General features: G+C 45.9%; 3 protein-coding genes and 1 non-coding gene across 4 annotated transcripts in view; 3 read left to right on the top strand and 1 right to left on the bottom strand.

The window, feature by feature from the left end:
• The first annotated feature begins 451 nt into the window (after positions 1-451).
• Positions 452-3045, top strand: SNAPIN (SNAP associated protein). Its single transcript, XM_032234024.1, has 4 exons — positions 452-620; positions 1350-1396; positions 1487-1605; positions 2566-3045. The coding sequence occupies exons 1-4, from the start codon at positions 493-495 to the stop codon at positions 2668-2670; spliced, it is 399 nt and encodes a 132-aa protein (XP_032089915.1). The 5' UTR covers positions 452-492; the 3' UTR covers positions 2671-3045.
• Positions 3046-3482: 437 nt separating this feature from the next.
• ILF2 (interleukin enhancer binding factor 2) lies at positions 3483-12783 on the bottom strand. Its single transcript, XM_032234007.1, has 15 exons — positions 12617-12783; positions 10402-10461; positions 9243-9285; positions 9016-9120; positions 8639-8716; positions 7901-8003; positions 7739-7804; positions 7496-7612; positions 7193-7271; positions 6854-6941; positions 5607-5668; positions 5244-5358; positions 4408-4498; positions 4089-4271; positions 3483-3765 (listed from the first exon to the last, which is right to left on the bottom strand). The coding sequence occupies exons 1-14, from the start codon at positions 12619-12621 to the stop codon at positions 4111-4113; spliced, it is 1173 nt and encodes a 390-aa protein (XP_032089898.1). The 5' UTR covers positions 12622-12783; the 3' UTR covers positions 3483-3765; positions 4089-4110.
• NPR1 (natriuretic peptide receptor 1) overlaps positions 9304-14990 on the top strand; it is a 37396-nt gene continuing 31709 nt past the window's right edge. The window contains exon 1 of the mRNA XM_032234002.1: positions 9304-10238. The gene's annotated coding sequence lies outside the window, so the exon portion shown is untranslated. The remainder of the gene's footprint in view (positions 10239-14990) is intronic.
• Positions 13167-13238, top strand: TRNAM-CAU. Its single transcript has one exon. It is a non-coding gene; the product is annotated as a tRNA-Met (tRNA).

Here is a 14990-nt window from a genome sequence, read left to right as displayed (position 1 = left end):
GGGGTGGAGGCTCCTGCTTTTGCGGGGACGAGATTGGGTATAGAATATGAGTTGGAAGGCACCTTGGAGGTCATCTAGTCCAACCCCCCAGATGGCCTACCGAGGTCCGTTACAACTCTTATCCAATCCTCTCCAAGGCGCCCTTCGAGCCTGCAAGGGAAATACGTTTTATATTTGGAGGAGTGAAGATTTTTAAAAAGAAAAAGCAACTTGGAGAAGGGAATCATCGAAGGACTCAATTTCCCATGGGGCCTTTCGGCAAGCGGGCCGCCTCCCTGCGTAGCCCTCGCTCCGGCGCACTCAGCCGCCCGCCGGGGCTGTGCGCAGGCGCAACCCGGAGAAGAGAAATCTTTATTCTTTTCCCTTTGAAGCACTCCGTTTCCCAGCGGGCCTTTCGGCAAGCGCGCGCCGCCCTCGCGCCGGCGCGTTTAAGCCGCCCGCCTGGGCTGTGCGCAGGCGCGGATCCTCCCGGCGGGCTTTGCGGCGACAGCCATGGCGACGACGGCGGGCCTTCCCAGCCCAGCCGCCGGACCGGCCGCCCGGGACGTCTTCGCCGAGGGGCTGCTGGAGTTTCTGCGGCCGGCCGTGGGGCAGCTGGACGCCCACGTCCACGCCGTCCGGTAGGCGGGCAGGCGGTGGTCCGTCAGGGGCGGGGGGGGGGGCGCCTTCACAACTCGGGTGTTAATCCGTCAGGTGCAGCTTCTTCGACCTGGCCACGCCCACAAGAGGGAGGGGCTCGGAGGGAGGGAGGCGGGGCTCCGTCCGGTGCAGCTGCCCCCCGTTTCTAAGGCCAGGGTGGGCTTTGGCGTTCAAAAGGCTGGAATCCGTCAGGTGCAGCTTCCTTTTTCCTGCAGATAGGCTGTGTGTATGGGGTGGGGGCTCAGAGGCAGGCAGGTGTCCGCCTGGTGCAGCTGCCTTGATTGGAAGGTGAGGGGGGGGGGCTTCTTAAGTTAAAGGCAGGTTTGGGGAGGGGGGGTTGAAATCCATCAGGTGCAGCTTCTTCTTTCCTGCACAACGTCAGATTTGGGTGGATGGGTGGCTCAAAGACAGGCAGGCAGGCGGGTGTCCGTCCGATGTAGCTGCCCTGTTCTTAAGGCGAAGCCAGGCTTCTGAGTTTAGAGCCAGGCAGATATGTGTGTGTCAGAAATCCATCAGGTGCAGCTTCCCTTTGAGAGGCGCTCAAGAGGCAGGCAGGTATCCATCTGGTGCAGCTTCCCCATTTCTTAAGGCCAGGTTGGGCTTCTGCCTTCAGAGCCAGGCAGGTGGGGGGGGGGGTTGAAACCCGTCAGGTGCAGCTTTTAAAAAGCCCCCAGACCCAATTCAAGCCGTCTTTCGTCTCCGTCCAACAGGGAGAGCCAAGTGGAGCTGCGGGAGAACATCGACAGCCTGGCTGCGGGTAAGTCCGGACATTCGCTCCGGGTCTCCCCTCGGCCCCCTACCCCAGAAGCCCCCCCCTCCCCATAATTTCCCTCTCCTTCTCACCCAGAGCTCTGCCGGATCAATGAGGACCAGAAAGTCGCCTTGGATTTGGATCCCTACGTCAAGAAGCTGCTCAACGCCCGGCGTAGAGTTGTCCTGGTGAACAACATCCTGCAGAACGCCCAGGTGCCTTGAATGGTGCGGGGGACGATGGGGATTGGAGTCCGGCAGAGGGCAAAAAACGCCTGGTTTATAGGTGGCTAGAGTAGATACTTTTTGCAGCCACCAAAATGGAGCAAGAAGTCGAGCAACTCCCATTTTCGTTTTCTTTTCCCCTTGCAAAGGACTAGCAACTTAGGTGAGGGCTTTAAAATGTTGTGAAAAACCAGCTTAGTGAAAGTACTAAGTTCCTAGTCCTCTGTGATAGGAAGGAATATGAAGGAACTTAAGTTCCGCCAGTCACAAGTAGCCCTTGACTTATATGACCAGTTAAGTGATTAATGACATCTTTTTATTTATATTTATCTAATATTTATATTTATATGAATCATATATATATATATATATAATGTATATATATGTATATATATATGTATATGTATATATGCATATAAATAATATATAATATATATATAAAATCCATAGCAAACAATTGTTCTGCATCATTGCAAAACTGTGAATACTGCAGTGTTCACTTAACAACCAACACCAAATGTGGTTATCAAATCAGGTTGGTCGGTTAAGGGGGGGGGGCTGCAAATTTTATAAACAAAGGAATAAAATACAGGTAGTCCTCAACTTAACAGCCACAAAATGTATGTTGCTAAGCGAGACAGCTCTTAAGCAAATCAGTTAAATCACACGGTTAAGTGAGTCCGGTTTCCCCATTGACTTTGCTTGGACCGTCATAAATACGAGTCAGACACTGCAACCGTCATAAATGCGAGCCAGTTGGCAAGTTTTGTTCGCGTGACCACGCTGCAACTGTCATTAAGTGTGAAAGACAAGCCACCTTTCCCAGCTTCAGCTCTGAACCAGTCATTTTAAAGGGACCGTCGGAAGTCGGATTCTGCGTGCAAAGAACATCAATGAAATTTTGAGGAATTAAAAATTAAAATGCCGCCTAACCCATTTTCCCCCCGGCAGGAACGCCTGAGGAGGCTGAACCACAGCGTGGGTAAAGAGACTGCCCGGAGGAAGGCCTTCCTGGATGCCAGTAGCAACTACCCCCATAGCTCTCCCAGCAAGTGAAAAGGGGGTGGTGGTGCTGAAGGCAAAAATAATAATAATAAAAACAATAATCCGAGCTTGTAGCTGCTTTACAGGCACCCACAAACTCCCGAGCAAATCTGGAAAGAGACCAAAATTGGGGGTTTTTGGGGGGTGCAGCCCAGAGAGAGGAATTTGGCTGGGCTAATTTTGGAACCCGTGTTTAAAGCGGCGAGGAAAAATGGAAATCTTTTGAGTCGCCAGTGTGTTTAAAAATGGAAATATTTTGAATCGCAGTGTGTTTAAAAATGGAAATATATTGAGTCGCCAGTATGTTTAGAATTATAGAATGGAAGGATGACTCCCTTAATAGGAGCGGAAGAATAATAAACAATAACCTGAAAGTTTGAACCTTGATTCTCTCCCACTTTTTTTTTCCTGGGAAAAAATAAAATAAAATAAAAAGTTTCAGCAAAAATGAACTCTTTGTCTCCTGCAGGCTGATTTTGAAAGGGAAAAATAAAAAAAAATTAGGGCTGTAAGAATGACAAATATCCAGGAAGAGCGTGACTGAGCTTTCTTTTCAACCAAGCAGCAATTAACGGTCAAACCAGGATTTAGTGTTCTTTCCAACTTTGTTAAGTAAAAATGTGCAGTGAAATACATTTGCAGCTGGCTTTTGGGCTGTGAATCCATTGGAAAAGCACAGGAGGCCATGCAATTCCCCCCCCCCCCCCAAATAATAAATGTCCCAGCTTCAGATTGCAGGGAGCATCGAGGGCTGACTCAAAAAATTCAGAAAAATAACTGAAACCACAGGAAATTTGGCACAGGATATATTTTTTTCTACCCCACTTGGAGTGAGGACTGTTTAAAAGGATTGGAAGGGGATCTTGGGGAGGAAATGCGTATTATTATTATTATTATTTTCATCCGTGACAATGTGGAGTTCGACAGCAATGAAGAATCACAAAAGCCTTTGTATAAAACACCACATTTTTATAAGGGACACCCCCATTTTAATGGTAACGAGTTATAAAAAAAACGAAGACATTGAAGAAGTGGGACAGAAAGGAGGGAGGAACTCGATCCCGTCACTGGCTCATCCCATCGCGTTTCGGACAAGGCGGAATCCCCCTGAAAAGACAGAAGCAGGATAGGTTGAGAGTCTTCGGGAAGGCAGAAATCTGATTTTTTAAAAAATTATTTCCCCCCCTTTGATTTTATTATTTCGATTCTTGCTTTTTTGGGGATGATCTCAAGTGACGGTCAAGGCTGCAAAATGTTTCACCAAGAAGCCCCTTTTGAAATCCTGGCTAGGATGGGCTCCTGATTTTGGGCAACATCTGGAAGGCGGCCGTTCGGAAGATCTAACTCGGCTGATCTCCCAGCTGTTGAGGCCGTTTTGGGAAGACCACCTTCGGAGGGAGAACGGAGCAGCAATGGGGTTCAAAAGGTACCTGAGGGTCCCCCACCCCCGAATCACTCTTGAGTTTCCATGTTTTCTTCCTCCTCCCCAGCAACCGGCTCTTCCTGGTTATCCTCCTCCTCTTCCCCTTCCTTCTTTTCCGGCGGCTTCTCGTAAGCCTTCTCCGACGGGGTCACGATCACGCCTTCCCAGGTGGACATTTCCGTGGCGAGGTCTGCAAAGCGAGGAGCTTCCGTGGGTCCAGGAAGAGGGACACACACCCCCCTTCGCGCCCGTTTCTCCGGGGTTTCTTAACGGATTGCTTAGCCCCTCCCTCCTTCCGCCGGGTCTGCAAACGCTTCCACACTTACAGTTGGCGTCTCCTTCCTGCCCGAGGATCTTCCGGTAGCCTCCGTGAGAGAGAATGCGGACGAGGGTTTGAGCTGTGTAGCAAACCATGTCCTAAGGAGATGGGGGGGGGGGGGGAGATTGAGTCTGTCCTGAGGAGGGGGTTTCAGACCTGGGAATTTAAACCCACCTTTTCACGGCCTCACGGCTCTTTCTATTCAACGCTGCATATCTCTTCCGCTTAAATTTTGGCCAACCCTCCCTCCTTTTTTTTTTTTAAAACTATTACCCTCTGGCAGCCGGTACAGAGCAATAAAAACAAGGAGAAATAGGCTGAAAAACAGCTTCTATCTCAGGGCAGTAACTATATTGAATTCTACGGTATATAGTGAGATATTAATGCAACATCTGGGGTTTTCAATTCAATTTTATAGATAGGATAACGAAGGACGCGCGTTTGCGTTTTATTTTTATAGTCGTAATGTTACACCGAAGATGGCACTTCATTTCGTTGTATGAGGTGCAGTGACAATAAACTGAACAAAATTGGACAACCCCTAGAGAGAAGCGAAGCTGGGCTCACTAAGGAGACTTTCTAACGCTGGAAAACACAACTTTAAAACCTGCGAGGATGTACTTTAGGGGACATCCAGGCTGAGCTGAGCGAGAGACCAATTCCTTGTGCGTCTAACCAAAAGAATTTCTAACAAAGCTGCAAACGACACACACACACGTTTAAAATACGCGACTATCATTGTGCGATGAGGCCGTATCTAATGGGGACATCCAGGGGGGGAACTTGGGGGGGGGGGGCTCGGACTGACTTTTAAGGCGACAGATGACCGCAGAGGACGCTAACCTGTTGCTCCAGGGTCATAACGGTGTGGACCCTGAAATTTCCGCTCTCGCACGGATCGGTGATGCCGACCGAGCCAGGAAGGAACAAGCCTGCGGCCAGGATCTGAAGGCAGCGCCTGGGGAGGGGAGGCGGGGAAAATGCAGAAAGTCAAGTTTCTCCATAGCTGTCCCTGATCGGGAATTCGAATTGTTGTGGTTTTGATCTCCCCCCCCCCCCAAAAAAAAAAGCAAGCGGAAAGCCGGCAGCGTGGGATTCATCTCCCCCGATTCTTGGAAAACTGAAGCGCTCGATTTAAGGATGGCCAGAAGGTTTTTAATCCGTAAAAAAAACCACAAATAGATGTCGCAATTTTTGGGAAGGTACCTGTAAGCCACGTTGAGGGCCAGAGGTTGCCGAGTGGGATTGTTCATAACTGCATAATGTCCCTGGAAGGAAGAGAGAGAAAGTCGGCAAGAGCTTTGGTTTTTCACTTCCGCCCGAGTGCCGAAATCTTATCACGTGTGAACTCGGAAGGAGAAAACTCCGGGCAACCAAGGATAATATTTAGATATGCTCAAGAACAGCCTTATGAACTACTAGGAGGATGGAGTAAACATTAACCGAAAAATGAATGCGTGCATCCTCACGAGCTCATGTTTCACCTGATGGGACTCAATTTCGGGACAAATATAGCTAAAACGAGGGCTGGCATTCTTTGCAGTGAGTTCAAATCCAGCCACATGTCTCTCCAGAAAAAGGGCCTAAAATTAAATTATTTGGGTTGGGGTCTCCCCCCCCCCCCCCCGGCTCAAGAATTCTGCTTCTCTAAACTTACTTTGCTCTCAGATCTCAAGCGAGATGTGAATGTAAATTTACAGCGTTTGTTATTTTTTAAACGCACACCAATATCATCAATATCATTGCATGGACAGTGTGGCATCTGAGTATCATTCATTTTGGTACAAAACCAATATTAATACAGATAAAAAAATTACTACGTTAATCAAATGAGCAGAGTCAAGTATTATATATATATATATATTGATATCAGCACGTATTCCTTTTTCAATATTTACATCATCTTTCTAATATAACACTATTCTTGGGCATATCTAGTATCATCCTTTTTCAAAATCTAATCCTAACCTCTGACATTCACTTCCTGTTATACAAAAACGTGTATAACAATATTCCTCCTAATTCTAATTGTTCGATCTGTTTATCCTAATTCTCAGTACAGCCAATCTTGTTGTTATTTTTTAAGAAAAAATATCCTTTTTATCCATCATCTCTCACCCTTTTGGAAATTTCCCTTCTTCTCTTTTAACTCCTATATTCCTCCCTTGGGTCCTCATCCACATCTTTCATTTTCAACCCAACCATTCCTTCCATCTCCACTGTTTTTGGCTGCCCAGATCCACCCACAGATCAGCCAAATCCTCTTGCCTTTTTTTTCTAGAAATGTTTGTTTTTTTCAAATTTAAGTCCCACACGGCGCAAAAGAAGTAAGGGAGAGGGCTTGCGGGTAGAAGCCAGGCGCCAAGAAAACTAGCAGTTGAAAGCGATTGGCTAATCTAAATTGGGAATTTAAAAGTTTTCTTTGACACTTCCCCACTTGTTCCGGAACCTACCAGCAGGTCGAGGATCCACGGCGTGAGAGGCTCAAAGCCGGGAAAACGCATCCTGAGGTCCTTTAAGAGGCGGATCAAAACTTTCACCCTGAAAAAGAGAAAAAGGGGGGCAGTTGTGCCCTCTCTGATGCCAAGGCACTTTTTTGGGGGGGCAGAAGTCGAGGGTCGGTGAGCCGGCTTACAGACAAAAGATTAAAGGTGCAATAAGGCAGCCCAAAACGAGGTGAAACAGAAGTTGGAAAAAACGGCAGGGAAAATAGAAAAAAAATTGCTGTTTCTTTTTTACAAGGACAGAAAGCAGCTTCCTGGTCCCCCAAAAAAGGAAGAAAATAAACATACGTGGACTGCGAGGCGTTCTCTTCAAACCAGCGGGCGTGCCGGATGGCAGCCAGGGCGCTCTGCAGCACTTTGATATCCACTGCGGTGGGGGGAGAAATAATTTCATTATTCGCTTATTATTCTTCGCTTTCAAACCACCGTTTTAAAAAAGATCCCCAAAGCAGGCTGAAAACTTGGGATTTCCCCCAAGCTTGCCAGCCACGCATGCCATCTCCTTTTCCCCCTGGCACTTCCGTCCTAAGCCTAACCCACCCCTTCCTTCCCACCCCCCGCCCAAGGGAGGAAGCGGCCCGCCCTCCTTACGGTGCAGCTCGGGGTCCAGCTTGCGGAGGTTGGGGGGCACGGTGGTGATGAGGATTTTCACCGTGGCGTCGGCCGAGCTGATCTCGAAGCCCGTTTCGTTGGTCAGCATGGTGAGCACTGAGAGGTGAAGGAAAGAGAAGGAAGCTCATTCGTGACCTTACGGATACTGTATTTTTTTTGGGGGGGGGGGAGATCTCTCTCCCAGTCGGATGGCGCCAAACTCGGCAGGGATCCCTCGCTTACCTTCCGCGGGGTCCTGGGTGCGAAGGCTCTCCACTACCTTGTTCCCCAAAGCAGCGACAGCTTCCACTGCAGGAGAAGGAACAGTTCAACACAAAATACTGGGACACACACAAACACACACCCCCACTTTTGAAATCCCACCTCCCGATCCCGAACACCTACACGTGGGCAAGATTTTGAGGATCACAACCAGATCCGCCACGTTGTGGCCAGTCATCATGGTGCCTTTTTTGTACGAGCCCACCTGGCGGACTTCTTCGATTTGCTGGGAAGGAGAGAGAGAAAAAAAGACAGGAGGAAAATATATATATGTATGATTTTCAGGCAGGCAAAGGGTGTCGGGTGTGTCTGTGTGTGTGTGTGTGTTTGTGAGACCACAAGCCTCTTGCTCAGATTGCTTGTCGGGAAATGCGCACTGTCAATCAAGGAGCGAGGACAAGGAAGCCGGCATTCACATATGAAAACAGGTTATTGAGTTTATTATTATTATTTGTTGTTCTGGGTTTGCCGCAACCACAACTGGTTCGGTTTGCAAGTGGCAAAGGAAAGTTGTGATGAATCAAACGTAGGGTTTCCTGCCTGAGCAGGGGGTTGGACTAGAAGACCTCCAAGGTCCCTTCCAACTCTTGTTATTCTGTCTTCTGAGCAGGGGGGGCTGGACTAGAAGACCTCCAAGGTCCCTTCCAACTCTATTATTTTGTTAAACATGGCTACGGTGTAACTAGCTACAGTTGAAGTTAAATCCTGGGATGCAAAGCAAGAAAACTCACTCCCAGTCCCATAAATATGTAACTACTTTAATGTTCCCTTGGCCGGTTGAACGCTGGTTTGGGAAACGCACCCGTATTCCCACACCCATTCTCCACACCGCTCCCTTAGGGAGAAGCAAAAGAACCTCACCACTTCGAACGTTCCCGGTGCCACAATCAAGTTGTCGATCACGTTGTTGATCTTGGTGACCAGTGAAAGAATGGAGGCCTAATTTGGAAGTGGGTGTAGAAGAAGAAGAAGAAAGAGCATTAGAAGGCCTTAAATTCTCCATCCCTCTCAGCGTGTTCAAAAGAGGGAAATTAAGAGCTGCAGCCTTAATTAGTTTTAAGCTCCTGTCAACCAACTTTTTATTTTATTTTATAACATACAAAACATATAAAAATTTCATTTGCAGTTAACGGTGTGTTGCCTGGGTACAAACAGTTTTAGGAAAGGTGTTTACAACCGACTTTTTTTTAAAAAAATCTTGCGCTGGGAGGACTTTGGAGGGGGGGAGAGGGACGCACCTGTTCAGCAGACGATGGAGCAAGATCCTGGTTTCTCTTCAACAAGGCTTCACTGAAAGAGGTTTCATCGGGAGCCGGCTTGACCCGGGGGAAAGCCATCTCGCACTGAGAGAGAGAAAGATCCCATCCAGAAGGGGATTTTGGGGACCCCCCCTCTGCCCACATCTCCTGCCTTTTAGAAGGTCGAGCTTTCCAAAACCACCCTGGAGGCAGCCGGCCCCACTTACCACGTAGAAGTCGAAGGGGATGTGAGGCACGAAAGGTCGGAACCTGGAAGAGAGTGAAGGAGAGAGAGATGGGAGGCCTACCTGGTCCGATCTCCGCTGGGTGATCATCTGTGTGCCAGGTAATGTTCCAAGTAATAGACCCATGGCAAGCCAACCTCCGAGGCAGGTGAGCTCCTCAAAGCATAGCTTTATTGGACTGGCACCAACCTGGTGAAAACCGACTCTTAAGGTTCTTATGGTTTTCACCTACCGTATTTTTCGGACTATAAGACGCACCCCCCCCCCAAAAAAGTGGGTGAAAATTTAGGTGCATCTTACAGACCGAATATGGATGGTTTTGGCCTATAATATATGACAAACAGATTAATGGCCATTGGTAACTCCTATCGTGAATCAAAATGGGTCAACCATGCCAGATTAAAATCCAACAGGTTAGCTGTTCCGACACTTTAAGAGCCCCTGTGTATGTGCGCACGTGTGCGCAGATTCAACCACTGCTCGCAACAGCCAACTCGTGAGCCTGGAGGATGGATTCAGAGTGGCCTTAAGAGAGATTCTCCCACCGAGGGATTTCACAGTACAATCTTAACTGCTTCCCTAGCGTCGTTCGGTTTTAAAACCTCATCTAATTACGAAGCCGGGGTACCTGGTCAATTTCACAATTTTGGATGTGCAAATTAGGAAAGGAGGACCCAAATCTGGAGGGGAAACACACACACACACACCAAGTTGTTTTTTTTTTAAGCTTTAAACAGCCACAGGTGTCACCTTTGCTGGCAGATTCTTCACTGCAGGAATGGCTTCTTAGCAAGACCAGGCCTTGAGCCCAGGTGAATGCACTCTGGCTGAGCCAACACAGGTGAAAGGTATTATCTCTGTTTGTAGGAGTCTCCTTCCTTGCACAACTTCACTGGTGATCAAGAAGCAAGCAGGCCGTCGGGCCTCCGTCTCCCCCCAAGGCCTACAACAGCCCCCTCCCCAGGAGACAGCAGAAAGGTAGGGGCCGATGCTTACAAGGGGGGGGGGTGTTGTTAAATTTCCTTGGCTGCAAAGTGTAGCAATGTTTATGTTTTAAGTCAAAAAGCGCAAAGTTTTCTAGGTTTGCTGCTCTGGGGTGCAGGCATCCCTTTGTTAAGGACCCCCCCCCAATAGGATTTACCCGCTGCCAGGGCCTCCCCGAGACCCAAAGCGTCCGCCACGTCCACGGCCTCTGTCGCCCCTGAAAGAAACGGAGGGAGGGAGGGAAAAATTAGCAGAGAGACAGGCTGTTCTGTGCACAAGGGGAAACATTGCTGGATGGGGGAAAGCTGGCAACTTAAAAGAGGGATTTTGCAGCCCACCAAATGGATCTTTGACGGCACAGCTCAGCTAAATGCCTTTTAATTTTTATTTTATTTTTCCTAATGGCTTAACTCTCCCATCCGCTCAACCCCTTCTGGGCTCCCAACCACCCAGATTCTGGAAAGGTTCGATCTCACTTCCGGAGACCTGGAAGAGAGCCAGCCATCCCTCTCTTCCTCTGGGCTCCTGAGACCCATTTTAGAAATCCAGAATGATAATCATAATTATTGTCCTTTAATTATCACTACTAATGATAATCATTATCATGCTTTTGCCATTATCACCATTAATGATAGATTTATCATTTTGGAAATCCAGAATGATAATCATAACTATAAGTATTTTCATTATCATTGTTTTGTTCTTATCACTATGAAGGATAATCATTTGGGGGAATCCAGAATGACTATAATCATAATAAGTATCATCATCATTAGTGTTTTATTACCATTTTTTATATTTTATATTATTTAAATATTTGATAATATTGATCACCATGAATGATAGATTACCATATTTATCTTTATTATCCATTACAATTATTATTATTATCCATTATTATTATTATTATTATATACAATTGTATCACAGCGGCCAGTTGTTTCGCCGGATTTGGCATTGGTTACTAGTCGGGCCCCACCCAGGGGCCTATTATTATTATTATTATTATTATTGTACAATTGTATCACAGCGGCCAGTTGTTTCGCCGGATTTGGCATTGGTTACTAGTCGGGCCCCACCCAGGGGCCTATTATTATTATTATTATTATTATTATTATTATTGTACAATTGTATCACAGCGGCCAGTTGTTTCGCCGGATTTCGCATTGGTTACTAGTCGGGCTCCACCCAGGGGCCTAGGACGTCGTAACGTATTTTCGTAATATGCGTGCAGATCCAAGCAGTGCGGCTTTTTGCATTTGACTGATGGTGATTTTGTCAATTTTTAACTGTTTTAAATGTAATTCCAGTGCTTTTGGAATAGCACCCAGTGTGCCAATTACCACTGGAATTACCACTGCTGGTTTGTGCCATAGTCGTTGAATTTCGATTTTTAAGTCCTGGTATTTTGCGATTTTTTCATGTTCCTTCTCGGCGACCCTGCTATCACCGGGTATTGCGATGTCTATGATTGTGACCTTATTTTTCTCAACCAGTGTGATGTCTGGTGTATTATGTGCCAGTATTTTGTCGGTTTGTGTGCGGAAATCCCACAAGATCTTGTCCATCTGATTTCCGGTGGCTTTTTCAGGCTGATGTTCCCACCAGTTTGTTGCTGTTTTAATATTATAATTTTTGCACAAATTCCAATGGATCATTTGCGCTACTGAATTGTGCCGCAATTTATAATCAGTCTGCGCGATTTTTTTACAGCAGCTGAGTATGTGATCAACAGTTTCATCAGCTTCTTTGCAAAGTCTGCATTTGGCATCATCAGAGGATTTTTCGATTTTGGCCTTAATGGCATTTGTGCGGATAGCTTGTTCTTGCGCAGCCAGGATTAGTGATTATTATTATTGCTTATTATTAAATATTGTTTATTATTATTAATTATTGTTTATTATTATTAATTATTGTTTATTATTATTAATTATTGTTTATTACTATTAATTATTGTTTATTACTATTAATTATTGTTTATTACTATTGTTTATTATTAATTATTGTTTATTACTATTAATTATTGTTGTTTATTATTATTGTTTATTATTATTATTATTATTAATTATTATTGTCATTACGAACCTGGAGAGCATCCAAACGCCCCTCCTGCCCTCCCCAGATAGACTGCTGCTGTTTTGGGAGGCTCCACTTTCCTGCCTTTTCTCTCCCCCACCCATCCAGGACTACAACTCCCATCCAAGCTCTCTCTCGGGAACGATGGGAGTTGTAGTCAAGGGGCCGAAGCCCAGGCAACCCCCACCCCACCCAAGGCCGAAAGCCACGGGGGGGGACGATGGGACTTGTAGTCCTTTCACGTGCTTGAGGAAGGAAGGCCTCGATTTTTTTTTCCCTCCCTCCTCCGGCCTCACCTCATTGTCTCTCCCGTAGAGGATGAACCGTCTCCGCTCCGGGCTGAGGCGAGGGGGGGAAAAACCCGATTCCCGGCGAGCCGCGCTTTGAGAAGGGAAGAAAAGCCGAGCGAGGAATCTGAGAGGGGAAAAAAAAGACACCCGGCCCGCTTCGCAACAAGCCTCGCCGCGATTGGACGGCGCGGCTGAGTAAGCGGGCTCGCGACGGGTTGCTCTGCCCCCTGGCCGGTTTTAGCCAATCGGGGCAGCGGGCTTGGTTTTTCTCCCCGCCCTTCTCTGGACAGCTATTGGTCTTTCTATCCGTCTGTCCCGACGAACGCCGCTTCGGCAAACAAGGGGAGAATGTAGCCAATGGGAAGGCGGCGAGCGGGAAGGTGGTTGACTAATCCCAAAGAGAGTAGTGGGCGGGGCATTCCAACTGTCGACGCATGCGCGGGGCGGGAAACCTATACTTTTTTTTTTAAACAAGATTTCATTCAGTTTGAAGATGTTTAGTGCGCATGTGCTTCAGTTCTTCATAATAGGTCTAAAGAGGGACGAGTTTCCAAGAAGCAGAGTGGCGCAGCGGAAGCGTGCTGGGCCCATAACCCAGAGGTCGATGGATCGAAACCATCCTCTGCTAACCTTAATTTTTTTTTTCTTTCTTTCTTAAAATTGTCAAAAATAATTTTAAATTCAAAAAAACCGATGCACATTTTTTTTAAGTCCTTCGCTTTGACGCTTGGCTGGTTATTGGTGCGTTTAAGGCTTTACCTTTTGCATTCTGGGCATCCCTAGGAGGATTGATACGGCCAAACTGGAGAAATTGTATATCATGAAAAGAGAAATTTTCTTTTTAAAAAAACGGGGATCGCTTTCTTTCCCCCCCACTGGGTTTGTTGCTCTGCCTTTTTCCAACCCTATCTGGGATCCTTTTTTTTTTTTTTTACATTTTAATGACCTCTTAAGTTTTTCTCTGCATTATATGGCATGCATTCAATGGGCAAAAAGTTAATAGAGTTTAAAAACTGATTTTTGCGGGTGTTATCTGGGAATTTAGTTGTGCAGAATCCGGGTTTACTTGAATTTTATTTTTTTTAGAAAATTCTGCTTTTCACAACGGTTTTCTTCCTTTTTATATATATGTATATTTAATTTCCCCCCACCCTTTTGGGTTAAAATTAGTGCAGAGCCCAAGGCCGTCCGGTAGAGGGCGCGTTGGTCCTTCCAATTGAATTCTTAGCCGCCTTCTGATTCTCCAACCTTTTGCCAGGGCAACAACTGGGCTGTGAGGGGGGGGGGGGGCAAAACTGGGTGAAATAAATGCAAAATAAATCATCCTAAAAGACGTTTTCCCAGGGTTTTGACAGGGAGAATATATCACCTATGTTTTCCCCGGTCAAAACCCTGGGAAAACTTCTTTTAGGAGGATTTATTTTGCATTTTTGCAGAAACTGGACGTGCAGTTGAAGAATTTTCTCTGCTAGCTAAATCTGCAGCCCATTCCTTTCTTATCTCTCTATCTCTTTATCGGTCTAGTTTGTCTGTCTGTCCATCCATCATCCATCCATCCATCCATCCATCATCTATCTCCCCTTCTATATTTCTGTCCATCTATCTATATTACTTTCTTTCTATCTATCTATCTATCTATCTATCTATCTATCTATCTATCTATCTATCCATCCATCCATCCATCCATCCATCCATCCTTTTCTCCCCTTCTATATTTCTTTGTCCATCTATCTATATTACTTTCTATCTATCTATCTATCTATCTATCTATCTATCTATCTATCTATCTATCTATCTATCTATCTATCTATCCATCCATCCATCCATCCATCCATCCTTTTCTCCCCTTCTATATTTCTTTGTCCATCTATCTATATTACTTTCTTTCTATCTATCTATCTATCTATCTATCTATCTATCTATCTATCTATCTATCTATCCATCCATCCATCCATCCATCCATCCATCCTTTTCTCCCCTTCTATATTTCTTTGTCCATCTATCTATATTACTTTCTTTCTATCTATCTATCTATCTATCTATCTATCTATCTATCTATCTATCTATCTATCCATCCATCCATCCATCCATCCATCCTTTTCTCCCCTTCTATATTTCTTTGTCCATCTATCTATATTACTTTCTTTCTATCTATCTATCTATCTATCTATCTATCTATCTATCTATCTATCTATCTATCCATCCATCCATCCATCCATCCATCCTTTTCTCCCCTTCTATATTTCTTTGTCCATCTATCTATATTACTTTCTATCTATCTATCTATCTATCTATCTATCTATCCATCCATCCATCCATCCATCCATCCATCCTTTTCTCCCCTTCTATATTTCTTTGTCCATCTATCTATATTACTATC

This window comes from Thamnophis elegans, chromosome 17 (assembly GCF_009769535.1).
Source record: "Thamnophis elegans isolate rThaEle1 chromosome 17, rThaEle1.pri, whole genome shotgun sequence".
Classification (NCBI taxonomy): domain Eukaryota; kingdom Metazoa; phylum Chordata; class Lepidosauria; order Squamata; family Colubridae; genus Thamnophis; species Thamnophis elegans.
This window is presented reverse-complemented; position numbering and strand designations above follow the sequence as displayed.

Bases quoted from the DNA above. Each gene is read 5' to 3' on its own strand.
- ILF2 (XM_032234007.1), bottom strand. The intron at 5,669-6,853 runs GTAGGTTCCGGA...TCTTCCTTCCAG, and splicing joins CGTGGATCCTCGACCTGCTG to GGACATTATGCAGTTATGAA. The intron at 4,499-5,243 runs GTTAGCGTCCTC...CCATCTCCTTAG, and splicing joins TTATGACCCTGGAGCAACAG to GACATGGTTTGCTACACAGC.
- SNAPIN (XM_032234024.1), top strand. From the start codon at position 493: ATGGCGACGACGGCGGGCCTTCCCAGCCCAGCCGCCGGACCGGCCGCC. The intron at 1,397-1,486 runs GTAAGTCCGGAC...CTTCTCACCCAG, and splicing joins CATCGACAGCCTGGCTGCGG to AGCTCTGCCGGATCAATGAG. The intron at 1,606-2,565 runs GTGCCTTGAATG...TCCCCCCGGCAG, and splicing joins ACATCCTGCAGAACGCCCAG to GAACGCCTGAGGAGGCTGAA.